This window comes from Scyliorhinus canicula, chromosome 9 (genome assembly GCF_902713615.1).
Source record: "Scyliorhinus canicula chromosome 9, sScyCan1.1, whole genome shotgun sequence".
In the NCBI taxonomy this organism is placed as follows: Eukaryota; Metazoa; Chordata; class Chondrichthyes; order Carcharhiniformes; family Scyliorhinidae; genus Scyliorhinus; species Scyliorhinus canicula.
The window spans coordinates 118,706,528-118,726,524 of record NC_052154.1 but is presented as its reverse complement, the minus strand read 5'-3'; the positions used below and the strand labels follow the sequence as shown (position 1 = coordinate 118,726,524).

General features: G+C 46.5%; 1 protein-coding gene across 2 annotated transcripts in view; it reads right to left on the bottom strand.

Annotated features, from left to right (window-relative positions):
- Positions 1-19,997, bottom strand: part of LOC119971632 (N-acetyl-beta-glucosaminyl-glycoprotein 4-beta-N-acetylgalactosaminyltransferase 1-like) — a 1,002,314-nt gene that overhangs the window by 10,476 nt on the left and 971,841 nt on the right. For both annotated transcript variants that reach the window (XM_038807455.1, XM_038807457.1), the window contains 2 exons: positions 3,842-3,995; positions 775-901 (listed from right to left, as the gene is read on the bottom strand). In XM_038807455.1, coding sequence (XP_038663383.1) covers positions 775-901; positions 3,842-3,995 — 281 coding nt within the window. The remainder of the gene's footprint in view (positions 1-774; positions 902-3,841; positions 3,996-19,997) is intronic.

Below are 19,997 nucleotides of genomic sequence, written 5' to 3'. Positions count from 1 at the left end.
TCCTGCAATATTCAAATAACAGTCTAATTCTCTTTTGAGTGCCTCGATTGAAACTGCCTCCATCATATTCCCGGACAGAACATTGCAGACCCCAACCACTCACTGAGTGAAAATGTCGCTTTTGCTTCGTTTACCAATTATTTCACAGCTGTTCCCGATCTTTCATGACTGGGAACAGTTTCTCCCCATCTTGGTCCAGATCCTTCATGATTTTGAACACCTCCATCCTATTTCACCTCAGCCTTCTTTTCGCCAAGGAAAACAATCCTAATCTCCCCAATCCAACTTAATTGCGGCATTTCTCATCCTTGAAACCATTCTTGTGAATCTTCTCTGCTCTCTCTCTAATGCCTTCACATCTTTCTGAAAGTGTAGTATCCAGAACTGAACACAATACTCCAGCTGAGGCCGAACTAGTGACTTGCACAGGTTCAACATAACCTCCTTGCTCTTGCACCCCATGCCCCTATCAATAAATGCTGTATACTTTTTAAATTGCTCTTGCAACCCGTCGTGCCACCTCCAATGTCTTATGCACATTTACACCCAGGTCTCTCTGCTCCTGCACCCGTTTTATGGTTGCACCTTTTGTTTTATATTGTCTCTGCAACTTCTTCCCACGGAAATGAATCACTTCACATTTCTCCACATTGAACTTCATCTGTTCCTTGTCTGCCCATTCCACCTCCATGCTTTTGAAGTTCTCCATTGAAAAATGTGGAAGGAAATCACAAAATATAACGGTGGGAAACCCATTTTCTCTGCTGATGTTACCTGTCCAGTAGCTCCCAATCCTCTCCACCCCATCGATCCCGGAATTCCTCGGTGTTCATGCCTCCGATCTTGTCAAAATCGCTTTTAAAGATGCCAAACAGTCCAAACCCATTTACTTCCCAGTATCCTTGAGGATGCAGTAGGAGAAGAAGAGGATGAGTCAGTGTTTGGGACACTTCAATTGCTCAAAGAAAACCTATGAACTAATTATAACTTGCTTACAGAAGGCACAGACCTTGGCTGATAATAGTCCATCAGTGTCGAGGTGAACCAGGTGGCATGGCAACAGAAAGTGCCACAAAATTGTTCTCCCTGTGTCTGGATGTGGACCTTCCATTTTTGTTTTCCAGTTGTCTCTTAAAGGGGTTGGCATTTCACTGAGAACAGGTTTGACATGTGCCAGTAGCCCTCTGATACCTCATTCAGCTGGCCACTGCTTATGTGTGAGCCTTCATGTAGGGTCAACAGACTATAGGAGGAGACGGTAGCATAGTAGTAATGTCACTGGACTAGTAATCTAGAGGCCCCCATTAATGTTCTGGAGACAAGGCTTCAAATGGCAGCTGGTAGAATTTAAATTCAATTAATGAATCTGGAATCAAAAATCCAGTCTCAATTATCATAGAATCATAAAACTTACAGTGCTGAAGCAGGCCATTCGGCCCATCGAGTCTGCACCGGCTCTTGGAAAGAGCACTCTACCCAAACCCGCACCTCCACCCTATCCCCATAACCCAGTAACCCCACCCAACACTAAGGGCACTTTTGGACCCTCAGGGCAATTTAGCATGGCCAATCCACCTAACCTGCACTGCTTTGGACTGTGGGAGCAAACCGGAGCACCCGGAGGAACCCACGCACACATAGGGAGAACGTGCAGACTCCACACAGATTGTGACCCAAGACGGGAATCGAACCTGGGACCCTGGAGCTGTGAAGCAATTGTGATGATCACTATGCTACCGTGCTGCCCAAATAATGGGAACCATGAAACTATTGTCAATTGTCACAAAAACCCACCTGGTTCACTCATGTCCTTTTTGCAAGGAAATCTTCCATCCTTACCTTATCTGGTCTGCATGTGACTCCAGACCAACAACAATGTGGTTAAGTCTTAACTACCCTCGAAGTGGTTTGGCAAGCTTTTATACTCAAGGGCAATTAGGGATGGGCAACAAACTCTAGCCTTGCCAGTGACACCCACATCCCATGAAAGAATAAAAGAACAATTGAGTATCTGGAAACCAAGGCCAAGCCTGATCCTTCCCTCAACTAGCATCCACATGGGCACCTTGAAACAGGCATCATTGGATGGCCATTACCACAAGAACCTTCAATCATTTCCCCCCCCTCACGAGCCCAGCAAATCAAAGCTGGAACCATCTAGTTTTGTGCGGCTGTGTGTCATGCTGGGCCCTTCCTACTTCGCCATGGGATGGATGAGCAATCTCAAATCTCATTTCTAGACTGTGTCTTTCAAACTTTGAAAATAAATTAACTGATGCCATCCGCTCATATCTTTATTAGTTACTAACACCATAAAGGTTAGATGGCACTAAATTGAGAACACAAAGGTGGCAGCTTAAAAAATCACTCCATTTGCAGCAAGTACATTAATTGGAAAAGTAACTGAAGACATTCTCCCCATCAATTGTGCCTACTCTATCTGGGTCTGTGATAATGAAACAGCTTCAGAGAAATGGGTTTTTCAGTTTCTCAGTGTATTCAGCGAACTTGCAATTACAACCATAAGGACATTCCTTATCTGTCTGTCATGAAATCCTAGAGCCACGGGCTGCAAGAGAAAACCGAGGAAGGTGCAGAGCAACAAATCACTTGTCCTGTAAAACTGTTTCCTCGCTGTAATGTGCAATATTACAATTCTGTACCTGGAATAAACACGGCATTAGAAATTGGCAGTTAGAGGCTCATTAATCTCCAAACCGCATTAAGCATTCTGTCGCTGGTGTGCATTACTTCTGCTTTAGCAGAGAAAAGAAAACAAATTTGAAACACCGCTCAGATGCATCAATCTAATACCTGGGTTGGGAGTATCCGAGGGCCAATTTTCAGCATCAACCCTCAGCAGCTGGTGTGCCCAGTAGACTAGCCCATCCCCATTTTCCATGCATTCTTTTTCTCTGTGGACAACATCCTGAATTGCATCAAGAGTGCAAACACTTTCTGCCATACTAACGCGACAGTCGAAAAATCAGTAGGATTCTCCTGTAAACCACCAGGCAAAGTCATAAGCCGAGTCCTGAAAGGCTTCAGGCAGCAAGGGCGTGGCTCAAGGTCCTGACAGATAAGTTGATTGACTGTGAATATGGCCGCCACAATCAGTCCCAGTATATTGCTGAAACAAAAACAGAAAATACTGGACAATCTCAGCAGGTCTGACAGCACATCTGTTGGAAGAAAAGGGAGGTAATGTTTTGAGTCTGGATGACTCTTCATCAAAGCTGAAGAGAACTGAAAAAAGGGTCAGATTTATATTGTTGTGGAGGTTGGGGTTGGAGCAGTGGGGCTGGATAGAGAGCCAGCGATCAGTGACATAAATGTCATGGACAGAAAGACAAAGGCAATGTTACCTCAACCATTTACATTTCCTTCATGGACAGAAATACAATGATAATGTTACCTCCACCATTTACATTCCCTTTGTCTTTCTGTCCATGACATAATTGTTAATCTTCACCGATCGCTGGCTCTCTATCCAGCCCCAGTGCTTCAAGCCCCACCCCCCAACAATATAAATCTGACCCTATTTTCAGTTCTTTCGAGCTTGGACAGTCATCCAAATGCAAAACGTTACCTATCTTCTCTCTCCACAGATGCTGTCAGACCTGCTGAGGTTGTCCAGTATTTTCTGTTCTTGTTTTAGATTCCAGCATCCACAGTAATTTGCTTTCCTCCCAGTACTTTGCTGGCCTAGGATCTCACAATATAAGAGAATAAACTCAAATAATGGCCAAAATAAAGTAAGCTTTGACCTCCAGTCATGTGATGATAACCATGTACTGCTGTGAATTTTCCAGATGGAAGGTGTGCTGCCAAGATCGCTTACCATCGGGCTCACTAGGAGAACTCCCGCAGCCCAATCTCATCACGATAGGGGCATATGCCAATTTCCCTTCTATACAATGCTTTCTTATATTATCTATGATGCTGACTGGGAAGTGGATGTGCAGGTCACACAGGAATAGAATTGTGTGGCTGTCCTGAAAGAAAAGAGAAACAACGGCATGTTATTTATAATAAAAGAAATAAAAACACTCTTTTAATTTAATGAGCCCAGTGATGATGAGATCCAGATTGCAACGTCTTGTGAGGTTCGGTCGAATCTCTCGAGACGTCTCAAGCGTTGCAGATCGCGCGAGATTCAACGACCTCGTCGCATCAGCAAGTCGGGTGCGACATGGCCGGTAAATCACGCCTATTGATTGTATAAGGTACTTTGGGACTTTCTGCAGTTATGAAGGATGCTATATAAATGCACATTTCTCCTTCTTTAAAGAAAGAGGCAGTGAGAGTAGCTAGTTATAGTAGAGATGAAACTGCTATAGAAGTTACATTTTTTCACAGCAGAATAAAATGATTATGCCTCTGCCGTTGATTCAAAAAGCTTAATTTGTTCCTGCAGTTATATATGCTGGCCTTAAAGAAGATCGGGCTGCCTCCATAGGGTGGTAGCTTGCACATTATTTACATGTATATCTCAAAACAGATTAGCGGCAGATTACTCAGCTTCAGAGAACATCATAGAACATTCAACGAATATCACACACTGAGTTTGAATCAGAGTCACTACCCTGGTAGGAACCCAAAGACTGATTTTCTCCTCTCACTTTCCCAGGGTTGCAAATTTGATTTTAGCGAACCCATCACAAACTCAGGGATTGAATCTGCTGATTTATAATTTAATGACTGCACTGGTGGGCAAAGTGGCTTTATCCACCTGACAACTAAAGGGTTGCGGGGGGGGGGGGGGGGGGGGGGGGGGGTGGTGATGGTGCTATATTGTTGGCTTTTACAGGTATTAAACCAATTCAATTACGCTGCAATGGATGGTGAAGGTCAATTGACCAATTCCAGTTAATTCGTCCAGAACTAACACACAGTGCTTCATCACAGGTTGCAAAAATTTCCTTAATTTTTTTTGTCTCGGCCAACTTTAAAGCCCATTCCACAGATTCTTTGTGTGAGGAACTTTCTGATGTTTGCCTTTTGCCAGTTTGCACTCTCTGTTGTGGCTCAGTCTGAAACAGTACTCCAAATTTACTTCCTCTGTTTTATGTAGCTCTACAAAAGTATCTCCTTTCTAGACAATAATAGAAGGTAAACACAAAGTCACAGCCAAGCACGGAGGTTGCAGTATTACCAAAAGGGGCTGTTTACAGAAGGTGGAAATGTACAAGGAATTTATCAACATAATTCAATGCTGGCAGCTCCCCATCATTCTACAGTGACACATTCTACACTTTGCGAGACTGAGAGAATGAGACACAAAGAGATATGAACACACATCGAGAGAGGTGTAATTGAGGCATTCTAGTTCAGATGCTGTCTGAAATGTTCTTTGATACCAGACTGTTTGTAAATGAGAAGACAGAAAGGAATACCTTCCTTTGCAGCATCAATAGGCAGAGAAAAATAGCAAGTTAGCATCTAGTGGTGACTAAAGAATCAAATGGATTATTTTGCAATGCAGGATAGTGCGTGTCACTATTATTGGATGGAGTCATCCGCTCTATAATGTAATTACGATTCATAACAAAAAAACCTAGTGAAAAGGAACATCAGTTTATAATCAATGCTTTTCAAGTTAAAATGACCCAGAAATGTATGAAAACAATACTGTAGCAAACGGATGGGGAGACTGACCAGAGTGAGTCCATTGATGGAGAGACTGACTACAGAGTCAGTCCACTGATGGAGAGACTGACCACAGAGTGAGTCCATTGATGGAGAGACTGACCACAGAGTGAGTCCATTGATGGAGAGACTGACCACAGAGCCAGTCCACTGATGGAGAGACTGACCACAGAGTCAGTCCACTGATGGAGAGACTGACCACAGAGTCAGCCCATTGATGGAGAGACTGACCACAGAGTCAGCCCATTGATGGAGAGACTGACCACAGAGTCAGCCCATTGATGGAGAGACTGACCACAGAGTTAGTCCATTGATGGAGAGACTGACCAGAGAGTCTGTCCATTGATGGAGAGACTGACCACAGAGTTAGTCCATTGATGGAGAGACTGACCACAGAGTTAGTCCATTGATGGAGAGACTGACTACAGAGTCAGTCCATTGATGGAGAGACTGACCACAGAGTTAGTCCATTGATGGGGAGACTGACTTCAGAGTCAGTCCATTGATGGAGAGACTGACCACAGAGTTAGTCCATTGATAGAAAGACTGACCACAGAGTTAGTCCATTGATGGAAAGACTGACCACAGAGTTAGTCCATTGATGGGGAGGCTGACTTCAGAGTCAGTCCATTGATGGAGAGACTGACCACAGAGTCAGTCCATTGATGGAGAGACTGGCCACAGAGTCAGTCCATTGATGGAGAGACTGACCACAGAGTCAGCCCACTGATGGAGAGAATTGCCACAGAGTCAGCCCACTGATGGAGAGAATTGCCACAGAGTCAGCCCATTGATGGGGAGACTGACCACAGAGTTAGTCCATTGATGGAGAGACGGTGGCCAGGCCCGCGATCGATCGGGGCCCACCAATCAGAGGGCGGGCCAGTGCCGTGGGGGCACTCTTTCTCTTCCGCCGTTCATGCGAAGGCAGAAGAGAATCCCCCAGCGCGCATGCGCGAACCGGCGCCGGGCCTGAAAGGTCGCTGGTGCCGGTTTTGGCGGCAGTCGGTGTGATGCCAACCGCTCCGGCGCGGGCCTAGCCCCCAAAGGTGCGGAGAATTCTGCACCTTTGGGGAGGCCCGACGCCGGAGTGGTTGGCGCCACTCCCCTACACCTGGACCCCCCGCCTCACCGGGTAGGAGAGAATGCCGCCCCAGGTGTGTTTGCCGCCGTCGCGAAACGGCCGCGAACAGCAGGCCGCTCGGCCCATCGGGGTCGGAGAATTGCCGTTGGCCGTGAAAAACGGCGAGCGGCAATTCTTCCGAGCGGGGAGGCGGTGGGGGGGGGGGGGGGGGGGGGGGGGGGGGGGAGAATCGCGGGGGGCGTGATTTTTGTCGGGGGGCCCCCTCCCGTGATTCTCCCACGCCACGTGGGGAGCGGAGAATCGCGCCCCTCCAGATGTCAAAACAAATGTGGAGAGAAACTAATGATCAACACTGACAATAAGAATAATGGGCTGGATTCTCCCCTACCCGGCGGGGAGGGGGGTCCCGGCGGGATGGAGTGGCGTGAACCACTCCAGTGTCGGGCCGCCCCAAAGGAGCGGAAAGCCAGCCGAAGTGGTTGGCGCGCCACCGGCCGGCTGGAAATGCCTTTGGCGCCACGCCAGCCAGGGCTGAAAGGACTCAACCGGCCGGGGGAAGACCGAGCATGCGCGGGAGCGTCAGCGGCCGCTGATGTCATCCCCGCGCATGCGCGGGGGGGGGGGTCATCTCCGCGTCGGCCATCGGGGAGGCTGATGCCCGACGCGGAAGGAAAAGAGTGCCCCCACGGCACAGGCCTACCTGCGGATCGGTGGGCCCCGATCGCAGGCCATACCACCCCGCGCTCCCCCCCCAGGACCCCGCCCGCGCCGCCAGTCCCTCCGGTAAGGGAGGTGGTTCGATTCACACCGGCGGGACCGCCATAACAGCAGCGGGACTTCGGCCCATCGCCGACCGGAGAATCGGCAGGGTGTTCGCCGACCGGCACGGCGCGATTCCCACCCCCACCGAATATCCGGTACCGGAGAATTCAGCAACTGGCGGGGGCGGGATTCATGCCGGCCCCCGGCGATTCTCCGACCCAGCGGGGGTCGGAGAATCCAGCCCCATTTCCTAAAGAGGGTCTTTGTATCAGATTGAATCTATTAGGTTTAATTTTTCACTTTTGTCGAGTTATTGTTTGGTCCAATGCACAGCAGACTTCATCACTAAATACATCAAATAAAATTTTTTCTTGTTTTGAGAAATGGATGTGAAGATATTCTGAAGTGTGAGAACAAATCTCAAATGCACCCTGAAGCGTTTTACCATTAAGGTTATTCTGCAGTACACCAATACAAGGGTATTTTCATGGGATGGGAGCTTTGCTGGCAAGGCTGACATTTATTGTACATCCCTAATTTCCTTGGACAAAGTGGGGATTAGGTACCATCTTGAAGGGTTGCAGTCAATGTGATGTAGGTACATCCACAGGCTATTAGTGAGGGAGTTCCAGAATGGTGTGTGACTTTGAGGGAACGTGCGGGTGGTGGTGTGCCCTTGTGACTGATGCCTTTGTCCTTCTAAATATCAGCTGGTTTGGAAGGTACTGTCGAAGAAGCCTTGGTGAGTTGCTGAAGTGCATCTTGTAGATGACACACATTGATGCCACCATCTACTGGTGGCAGAGAGAATGAATGTTTGACCTGGTGGGTGAGGCATCGAACAAGTGGGTTGCTTTGTCTTGAATGATGTTGAATTCTTGAGTGTTGTTTGAGCTGCACTCATTAAGATAAGTGGGACATATTTTAGGACACTCATGACTTAGAGAAACATAGGAACACCAGTAGACCATTTTCCGTCTTGGGTGTATTCAACCATTCAAAGAAAATCATTGATTTTTTTTTTTTTATAAATTTAGAGTAGCCAATTATTTTTTTCCAATTAAGTGGCAATTTAGCGTGGCCAATCCACCTAACCTGCACATCTTTGGGTTGTGGGGGTGAAACCCACGCAGACATGGGGAGAATGTGCAAACTCCACACGGACAGTGACCCAGGGCCGGGATTCGAACCCGGGTCCTCAGCGCCGCAGTCCCAGTGCTAACCACTGCGCCACATGCTGCCCAGAAAATCATTGATGACATCCAACCTAACTTTATTTACCAGCCTTTGCCCCAAATGCCTTCACAGCTTTGGTAACAAAATTCGATCAATTTCAGGTTTAAATTTACAATTGATCTAATTTTCCTTGTCATTTGCCCTTTGTGTGTTTCCTAATTGAAGTGTTTTCCAATTTCAGTCCTGAAAAGTCTCGATCCATTTTTTAGACTTTGCCCCTAATCCTGGACTCCCCAACTCGTGGAAATAGTTTCTCCAATCCTTCCCCCTCAACATCTTGAAATGTTTGATAAAATCATTGAGTTTTACAAGCATGGTCTGGTTGTCAACCAACAACCCAAAATGAAACATCTACTGCTGGATGAGATTCTGTGATTGACCAGCACTTGCTGAACAATCCTGAGTGTGTTGATAGTTATACTAACAACCAATTTAGGATAGTCAGCTGAGCTTGCAACATGGCCCAATTTTGTTTGCTGAAGTGACAAATATTCATACGCAGGGGCCTGTTTTCGACACATGATAGGAATATCTCCATATCTTGGACCATTTTTGAATTACCCAGGAGCTTGGTGAGCCTTGAGTTTCCTGTTGTTTTCACCATGGCAACACCATGCCCAGTCAGAGTTGACCTGCCAACCAATCAGCATCCATTTCACTTGTGTTATAAATGGTTGTGATCCTTGAAATTTGGTATCCTCGTGTTTGTCCTGAAGAGTGCAAGATGAAAAGCTTTGGAAGCATACCTCTCTTTCCAGCACTGATTAATCTGATGTGGTATCTTAGGGCTCCTGATAGCGAAGGAATCATACTCCAGTGAGAATTCACAGCTTTGGGGGAGGAAGGGAAAAAAGTCCAAAGGTGTGCAGGTTAGGTGGATTGGCCATGCTAAATTGCCCCTTAGTGTCCAAAAGGTTAGGTTGGGACAGGTTTAGCACAGTGGGCTAAACAGCTGGCTTGTAATGCAGAACAAAGCCAGCAGCACACGTTCAATTCCCATACCAGCCTCCCCGAACAGGTGCCGTAATGTGGTGACTAGGGGCTTTTCACAGTAACTTAATTGAAGCCTACTTGTGACAATAATTATTATTATATTATTATTGGATTACGGGGATAGGGTGGAGGTGTGGGTTTAAGTAGGGTGCTCTTTCCAAGGTCCCGTGCAGACTTGATGGGCCTCCTTCTGCACTGTAAATTCTATGATTCTGTGAAACCTAGAATCGGGAGCTAGAAATCTGTTTCATAAGAGATGCCCAAATCTTTACAACTGTCCTGTGCTGAGACACTTGCAACATTGAGCTGAAAGGCACGATGGTAAAAGAGGACAATGGCCAACATTATGCCTTAAGGTATCATGGGAATAGAGGATGATGGCAATGACTAATTTTAAAGAAACTAGCAAGAAAACTGCTGCCCTCTGCAAAATGGATTTTATGGAGGCAGACAGAGTGGTGACTTGCAGCTGAATACTTCGCTGGTAACACCCTTGTTTTTATGAAAAGGCTGTCTCTCTCTGAAGGATAAGCTTGAAAGACGTCTAAAGCTTGAAGGATTGTTTAATTGAAACTGTATAAGACACAGCACCACCAAAATTTAATCAACAATACCCCAGGATCAACCGTCGTATGTGCAGACCTGACTTTCAAAGCCCAACAGCCCCTCAGAGTGAACATGGCCAAGCTCTCTCTAATGGGAATCGTACTTGATTCAAGCCGTTTGTCTTGAAGTTATGTAACTGTTTAAATAAACACAAAGTTGTAACAAAAGAGAAAGCTTGGTGAAGCCTTAGAGAAATAATAAAGGTGTGTTTAAAGGTAAATCAACCTGACTGTGAGTATTCATTTCTGTCTGCATTCGTTGGATATGGCCAGCAGAGGCACAACACCTGACACCATTGGATTGTCGGATGTCTGTATTAGACAATCTATTTTGAGATACCTACCAGAAATTTGCAATAAGCTGACAGGTTTCTGACTAGCTGTCATACTTCTGCACTGATAACATTTTGTTTCCTTGAGTGAAGAAAGGCCTGAAATACCGGCTGATAACAAAACCAGATGTCAAACAGAAAAAAAACCAACGTTTCACGGTTGGGCCTTTGAATGACAGCATGTCTGATCACATTCTTACCCCAAGTTCCTCCAGCACAATGCTTGAAATGTCAGAGTTGATGAATGCTTTGGCGTTCCCACGCTAAAAGTAATTCTAGCTGTGTCAACTTCCCTGAACAGTCATCACGAATGGAATGTGCTCCTTTACTACACCGGCACAACCAGAGCAGTGTGGGACTTGGGCTGCCTATTCCCAAACCCACCTGATTTGATTTATAAAGTGGTTACCCCATGAGAATGATCATGCTGTAGATCACGGCTAAGCATTCCACAAGAGGAATTGAGACTCCAAACCTGGGCAACGAATTGACCGATTTGACCCAAAGAACGATTGCTGGCACAAACGCATTGGTCCAAGTGATCTTGAAGGGAGGCCGCATTCATGGAAAAAAGTAGTTGGCAAACCTTCTAAAGGGTTTCAGGGTGTGTGCAGGAGAAGTGCTGTGCATCACTTTCATCACAGGAGGTTCGAATGATACAATGAAAGATATCTCACGACAGCACCACCTTAAAACTGAACACAGACGGATCAGTTGAAGGGACAGAATAAAGAGCCTGGTTTTACAGGTGACATCAGAAGCTGCAGGCTCTATTTTTAAATTTAGAAACCAATATCAAGGGGCATGACACAAGAACACTGAATTTGAAAGTAGGACTAACAGTGGATAAGGTAATACAAAAAATAGGATGACGCAAAGTGGATTTCAATAGGAGGCTCCCGTCATTCACTTTTTCCATTTAGATATTTCTTATTATATCTCAAATGGTTCGCCAAATTTCAGATTAGTTGAGTACATCATTAGTTACTTTCCCCTCGTCAAGATTTTTGCTTGGTTTAATAAAAATTGTTAATCTCACTGGGAGCTCCAAGTAGAGTTGCTGAGCCCAAAGAATATGAAAGAGTTGAATCAATATCAGTACCAATCTAGTTGTTAACCCAGGGATGCTTCAGAAATTCAGCAGTGTACCTGTTAACATTTGTTTCTCTGCACCAGTGGGCTCACCATCCTCCACCAGAGTCAATTCAGTCAATGGAATCAGCAATTTGTATTTAAAGGAACACTGACTTTATGATTGCACATTGGGCAAACTTTTAACCATAGCCATCAGAGACCTCTGAGGTATTCTGTCACAATAATATCACATACAAGTGATGAAACACTGCATCCAATTCACCTTTGCATTTGCAAAATGGAAATAGGACATATATACATGAGCCAGCAGGGGGAGCACCATACCAATACTGTAGTAACCGTGCCCTTAAAAGTGATTTAAGGAAGAAATTGAGCCGTGTAGGGCACTTTGTCCCCCCCCCCCCCCCCCCCCCCCCCCCCCCGCGCCCTCATTGGTTAAGGCTGATTTGTATCTATTTGTAAGATCAACATATGAATTGTAATGGTTCATTTCACTGCCTTATAGATGTTGGTACTCAAGGTCCGAGGTTACTTTATTTCAGTCTCATTCAATTTCACGCTCACTCTGCGTCTTCATTGAACCAAATTACTTTCTCCATTCTCTCAAGGTGAGATGGAATTAGATTTATATTGGGTGACGGGGATTAATTTACCCCTCGGCATCGGTGAGGTGGCAGTTCAAGGTTCAGACATATTCTAAGGCAAACTTGGCTTCCTATCTGACCTTGAACTGAGCTCTTGACCTCATAATCCTCTTCGATAGCAAGACTGCCTACTTCCAGCTCCGTAACATTGCCCATCTCTTCTCCTGCCTTAAACTCATCCATGCCTTATTCCCTCTCGATCCGACTATTTCAGAGGATTAGGACATGCCTATCCCTGCAGGGGAGATAGCCAGGTTGGGCGGACAGGTTGGGAGCTTTTAACCCTCGCATCCTTAAAAGGCATTCCCAAAAATTGAAACTCTGGGAATGAGGTCAGGGATCCCAGAATTGGGAGATGCCTGCAATTTTTAAAGCCTTCCAAGACATCATGACTGAGTGAAAATCCAGGCCTATCCAATTGTTTGAGAGTTTGTGAAATACAGTGTGTGGGCACAGTGGCATCATGCATATTTTATTGCACTAGGTATAATGATGTTTACTTGTTTCTTTCTTTATTCGACATTATGAGGCAGAAGTAACCCTCAGGCAGTGTCAGAACAAATTCTTTATTCCATTGTTTGCTGTCAAGTGAGTTTTAAGAGTACACAATAGTGCAAAGATTCAGTGGAACAGGGAATTGTGCAAGTAACTCGTTCAGTTTAGGAAATTACAGTTCGCACAGGCTGGGCCTGGTGGAAAATTCCATTGCTTTAGGTTAGGCAGTCTTAGATGAGTTAGAGAAAACAGATTTCTTAAGTTCAGTCACAGTCCATCATCTTAGTTATGAGACATTACTGATTGTTCTTTTATATGGGGTGAATATAGAAATTGATTTTCATTCACATGTAATACATATAATACAATACAACTTAATTTTGATGGAGTTTTTGGATGCTATGCATTCTTGAAAGAAAGATGTCAAGTTGCAGGCTAGTGGAGCAGTATGTTGATAAAGTCGTGGGAAGTGCCATCGGTAGGTTATAGGTTATTATAATAAAAATGGAGAGCGCTGGAAAAATTTAGCATGTCTGGCAGCATTGGCGGGGAGAGAAACAGAGTTAGCATTTTGCGCCTAATGCGACTTCTTTGAATAAGTTAATGTACCTGGTGAACTGCTAACCTGGATCACACTATTAGGGGAGCTAAAAAGTGGAAAAGAAGCTACCTCCACAAAGAAGGAAGAGGTTTTAGGTAAACTCGATGTGGAGATGCCGGCGTTGGACTGGGGTGAGCACAGTAAGAAGTCTTACAACGCCAGGTTAAAGTCCAACAGGTCTGTTTCAAACACGAGCTTTCGGAGCGCAGCTCCTTCCTCAACCTGGTGTTGTAAGACTTATTACTTAGGTAAACTCATCCTCCTTAGCAGAGATGAAACTGAAAAGCAGCAAGGCCTAGAATTGGGAACAGAAGGAAATAGGGCAGAAACATAGGAATGGGCAGTGAGATTGCAAGACAGAGGCCTCAAGATGGAGGGGAGATTGCAGCCAGAATCTTACTTAGTCTCAGGTTTCCTCACCGCCGGGACGGAAAGTGGATCCTGCACAGATGGACAGTGGGACCCTGGTGGGATTCTACTGCTGAGGCTACAGGAAAAGGGCACCTCCAGGCTGAGGCATGCTCAAAGGCCAGGTCCATTTTCTCCACTGTGCTGAGTCCTGGCAGGCAGGCCCAGCGAACGGAAGGGTAAACCGTGTAGTGGCGGTGGCAGGACCGTGAATCAGCTATTTAGGACTGCCTGATCTAAACTTCTGGTGGGGACAGGGAAGAGAAAGTCGCACATAAGGTAGCTCCTGCTATGGTCTTTGTTTTTTTTGTCTTTTTACCCAGTTCCTGGGGTTTTTGGTTATCAAAACCGGCCCATCGTATGGGATAACTAATTGGTCGGCAAAAATAGGTTGAAATCTATGAAGAAGGTTGGTGGCAAGAGGATTACGGGGGGTAATCCTTCGACTAAGCCAGAAAGCCCGTGAAGCTCAGTAGGATGGAAGACAGGTGAGCCAGCCTTGGGTGTGGCTGCTCAGATCATGGTGGAAATGTTGACTGGGGTGATGGTGCTGGAGTTTGAAAAACAGGCGAAACATTTTGAGTGCAGGGCAGGATGATGATGGAAAGCCTTAAGCTGTCAATTGAGGAGGCACTTGGGAGTTGGGAGAAGCTAGAAAAGGTGCTGAAGGATGTGGAGGCAGCCTTGTCATGGCATGGGGATCGAATCACCTCGTTGGAAGCTGAGATGTTGCTGGTGGACAAGAGGAACAAGACTCTGAGGGTAGATGACTTGGAGAACAGGTCGAGGAGACAGAACCTCAGAATTGCGGGGTTGCCGGAGGGGTTGGCGGGCCTGAAGCCAACTGAGCACTTTTCTCAGATGTTCACCAAGCTCTTGGGAGGGGGGGGGGGGGTGCCTCGGGTGAATGAGCCTCCGCAGGCGGTGATTATTGGATTCCACAGCTTCCAGGAGAAGGAGTGGGTTCTTCAATGGGCCACAGTGCATTTGGAACTTGAGGTGGGAAGGAGGCATCATCAGATTTACCAAGATGTTGGAGCGGAATTGGCGAAGTGGTATGCAGCTTTTAATAAGGCAAAGTCAGTGTTATTCAGGAGTAGAGTCAAGTTTTAAGTGGTGTACCCGGCGAGGCTGAGAGTGACATTTTGATCGAAAGGTCATTTTTTCAATATGTTGAAGGAGGCGGAGACTTTTGCCAAGGAGCATGGACTTGAGATTTGATTAAATGGATTCAATTGGGGCTTTAATGGGGCATTTGCGAGGGGTTGGTTTGAGCTGTGTTGTAGTTTGTATCTGTTGGATGTTTGGGATTGAGGGGCCTAAGGTTGTTGGGGGAGAGTGGTCAGAGTAACAGTATGGGAAATATGGCTCCCAGGGAGAGTTTAAGTATTATAAGGGTACTGGGCTTTAGTTACTCTTCCACTTCCATAGCTGGGACAGGCTGGGGAGCATCACCTTTCTTTGTTCTTTGAGGATACACCCTGGGTGGAGGGTTAGCTTTGCTAGCTGTACAGTTTCAGCTAGTGAACGGGCGTGAGGCTGGGGGAGGGGCTGCGACTTGTTGGACCTGCTGCGGCTTGTTGGGCCTGCTTGGGCAGGGTTCAGTGAGTCTAGCTTACTTGTTTGGTGGGGGAGGGGGGGTGGTAAGAGAACAGGGAGTCATTTCTCTGGAAAGCTTTTTCAGGTTTATAGGGGGTGGGGGGAGGGAGTGGGGTAGGGATCTGACTGGGACTGAGGGCTTTACTTTGTCTTGTCTTCAGGGCAGGATTGGGTGGGTCCTTGGCCTAATGGAGGTGGAAACCTTTGTCTTCTATCTGAGGAACTGGTCACAATCAGTGAGTCAGGGGGTGGAGGGCTTTGTGGCTTGGAGTTTTTTTTTTCAAGGATGGGGATTGCAAATAGTATTTTGTTTGTCTGGCATTCATTTTGTGTTTTACAAAATTAAAACTTTATTAAAAACGTTTAAAGAGAAAAGGAATACCTGACCTGATGCCGGTAAAATACCGTCAGGGATGGGAAATGCCTATTAATTGGCCAATTCATTGGTTTCATTGTCTCTGGTTTTCTAACATCGCCACCATTGAGAATATGCTGTTGCTGCAGAAAGGTGACAAGTTCCCCATCCAACTAAATTTTATGAAGCCTGCCACTTCCCAACCCATCTCCAGAGCCCTGGTAAAATCCAGGCCAGAGAAGGAAGGGAAAAGTGTGATGGCTGAAGATGGAAGGGAAAGTATCAGGAAGAGGCCTGGAGATTGTAAAAGTAGGAAGGAGGCAAAGGCCCAGAAATGAGTGACTAATATAGAAAAGCAAAGAGATTGTCAAAAACACATGAGGAATACACATAGATTATCTGGAAAGTACAGGGAAAAGGACCAACAGCTGCAAACACTATTCCATTATTCATTGCCGGTTGAAATTTCCAGCCGTTGCAGCGAGATAGGGGAATAAATCAAACAAAGCAGCGTAGGGAAGGAGTGATTTGCATTTCATTGAGTGCCTCATCTGGTTAGTTCTTTGCTCAAAGTTCTTTATTTTGCAGTCTTCACCATTTATATATTAATAACAGCTGAGGAACTTTGATGCTGAACACAATACAACAATAGCAAATCCAACAGACTGGAAACTCCCGCACCCAGCGATAGTGGAAGAGGACAGCTCCCTGCCAAGGAAGTGATTTGCTTCACCATCATGGTAATGACTCATTTTCTCAGGGAGAGAACTGCCTTAAAACAGTGTTTTTCAAACTTTTTTTCCCCCGGGACCCATTTTATCAACCGGCAGACCTTCGCAACCCACGCCGGCAGATCTTAATGACACACCATTTTCTCTTCCCTTTAATTAGACAGGTGAGCCTGCTTTGTCCTCATGATTTCACTCCAATCAGGTTCACAGGATAATAATAATCTTTATTAGTGTCACAAGTGGGCTTACATTAACATGGCAATGAAGTTACTGCAAAAAGGAAAGGCGAATGCGCATATCAGGTGGAGAGTTCAGCCGGTTCATTTGTTGCGTCTTCATCTTTGTGAGGATAGAAATTCTAACCTCGCACATGTAGGTCGTTGTGAAGGGCAATAACAAAATAATGTTTGTTTTACTCAGCACTGGATAGTCCTCGGAGATGCTACTCCGGAATGCTGACAGCTTCATGGACTTGTGGCACGTTTTTAATATGCTGTCCGAGGTGAGGTTCAGAAATTCAATTTCTTCATTTGGAGTCAGCTGCGAATTAATAATTGACTTTTCACCCTTGTCTTTCAAAATCTGAAACTTCTCCTCTGGAAAGTAGCGACAAAAACTGTTAATCAGTGCAGCCAGATGTGACTGAATAAGGCTTGCCAGCCTATTGACAATTCCCTCACTAACACTGTTTACTACGCTGTGTTGTAGCAGTGTGGGAACATGCAGTAGTTTTGGCTTTATACTCGCACTTGCAAAACTTTCAATGAGTTTTGGAAAACACTTTCTTCACAGTCCCGAAAGCAATCTTAATTATTCCCCTGCAATTTGAGGTTCAATTCATTTAGAATTGAAACAATGTCTGCAAGGTAAGACATAGTTTGCATCCAATTCTCATTTGCCAGTACTTCCCTGCATATAACACACATGGGCTTTGCATCTTGATTTTCATTGGCACAATTTGACACGGTCATATGTCACAAATCATCTTCATACTGCTTTGTTCACGATTTCAGTTTCTTCCTAATGGGTTGTTCATCAGAGGCTCTGGAGCTCTGAATACGACTCACACTAGCAGTGCTTTGCCCTGCCGTGGACATCCTGAGCAGCTCTCTCCAGCAGTTTCAGTTGTGAGATCCTGGCCTGTTTGTGTCTCTGGTCTTCTCTTCCTTATTTCAAAACAATCCATCTTCAGTTCTTCCCAGTCCTGTTCCTTGCTTGCTGGCAGCTACAAAATGTAGGAATCTCTCCTCCATGATTTCATACCCAAAACACGGATGTATAGGGTGTGTGACATCAGTGTATGCTGGGACTCTGAACTCTGCCACCACTTCTGCAGGAACATTCCATCGTTCGTATTTCCAGGCTGGTTGCAGCCGGCATTCTTAACTTAAAAGCCACTCATGATTGGCATTCTTAAAAGCTGGTTGCAGTCGCAGGGCTCTTCTCCCACGATCAAGAACGCAGCGACCAATCACTCTGTGACTTTATAATGCACTGCGGGCGCGATTCTCCGCTGCCCAGGCCGGGTGGGAGAATTGCGGGAGGGCCGCTCTGCCCCCCCCCCCCCCCCCCCCCCCCCCCCCGCGATTCTCCCACCCCCCCCCCCCCCCCCGAAAATGGTGGATTTTCACGGCGACCCGCGATTCTCCAGTCCGGATGGGCCGAGCTGCCTGCCGTTCCCGACCGGTTCACGCCGGCGGCAACCACACCTGGTCGCCAAAGGCTCGTCTGTGGCTTGTGGGGGGCGGAGAGGGGAGTGAACACCACGGCCGTGCTCGGGAGGGGACTGGCCCACGATTGGTGCCCACCGATCGTCGGGCCAGCGTCTCAAAGGGACGCACTCTTTCCCCTCCGCCGTCCGGCAAGATCAAGCCGCCACATCTTGCATGCACGGCTGACGTCATTAGGCGCCGCCGCCATGTCATTCGTGGCGCGCCGAGATTTACGGCCAGCCGCTCCTAGCCCACCGGCGGGGCGGGGGGGATAGGGGGCGAGGAGCGGCCTCCGACGCCGTCGTGAAACCTGGAGGTTTCACAACGGCGTCGGGCCTTGCGGAGAATTCCACCCTGGGAGTCCAAAATAAGCAAACAGTTAGCAACATTCATTTTACAACAGTTATATACATGATTCCCAGTTGAAACTCACTATGTAGTTTCTCATGTCGGTCGGTTCCAGACTGGAGCACGGGGAAAGTAATCATCCCCACAACGTATGTCCCATGCAGGTTATTACATTCTTACCCCTCAAAGTCCGAATATCCCTTTGAAGGATGATGATGAGCAGAAGACAACAGAGTTGCAAAAATCATTGACGAAGAAGATTTGACGAAGTTGACATGCAGCAGTCGGATGAGGAAGACTTTTCAGCTCTAGCAGGTTACCGTCAAGTGAAGGAATAGGATTGGCTGGCTTGTACCTTTGAGGCAAACGGCGCTTATGGCTAGAATGTCTGGGCTGACCAGTGGCCAAGTGCGGCCGAACCAAGACGCTGGTATTGGATATTCCAAATAGGGCAATGGAACTGGATGATCTGGGGAAAACCTCTTTTGCGATACCTGATGAAGAAGAGACCACTGGGAGCGGATACGATTCACGTGTGGCTGCATAAGCTGCCCACGAATACGAACCTGGTAAGACACAGGATCCAATTGACGAAGGATGATCCCAGAGCGCCAGCGATGATTTGATTGCCTGCAGGTGCTCGCATTCCGAGCATCTCTGACTGTGTCTATATAAACATTTCTGGAACAAGCCTTTCCATTCACCTGAAGAAGGAGCCGTGCTCCGAAAGCTCGTGTTTGAAACAAACCTGTTGGACTTTAACCTGGTGTTGTAAGACTTCTTACTGTGTTAAATATACGTGTACCCAAAATTACCTTCTGCAGTGTGTGTGCACAATGCAATAATCCCGTATGAAAGGAGGAAAACAGGAGGGAGACTCTTCGTTCTATTGGGGAGATGGTGGCATGTTGGTAACATCACTGCGCTTGTAATCCAGGGACCCAGGTTTGGAGACATGGGCCAAATCTGGTGGAATTTGAATTCCATGAATAAATTTGGAATTGAAAGCTCCTCTCAGTAATGGCGATCATCAATTGTAGTAAAAACACATCAGGTTTACTAGTGTCTCACAGGTTTTAGGCCATCCGTACCTGGTCTGGCCTACATGTGACTATAGAGAGAGAGAGTGGAAGAAGAGAAAGACATTGGGCAAGATGTTCTGCCTGTTCACGCCTGTGGGATTTTATGGTCCCGCCAAGGGCATTCCCTTGCCGCAGGTTTCCCGGCGGCATGGAGTTGATTCAATGGGAAATCTCATTGATAGCAGTGGGACTACACCATCCCACTGCTGGACAACTGCGGGGTGCTTCCCGCTGCCGAGAAACACGGCATGGAGAGGCCAGAGATC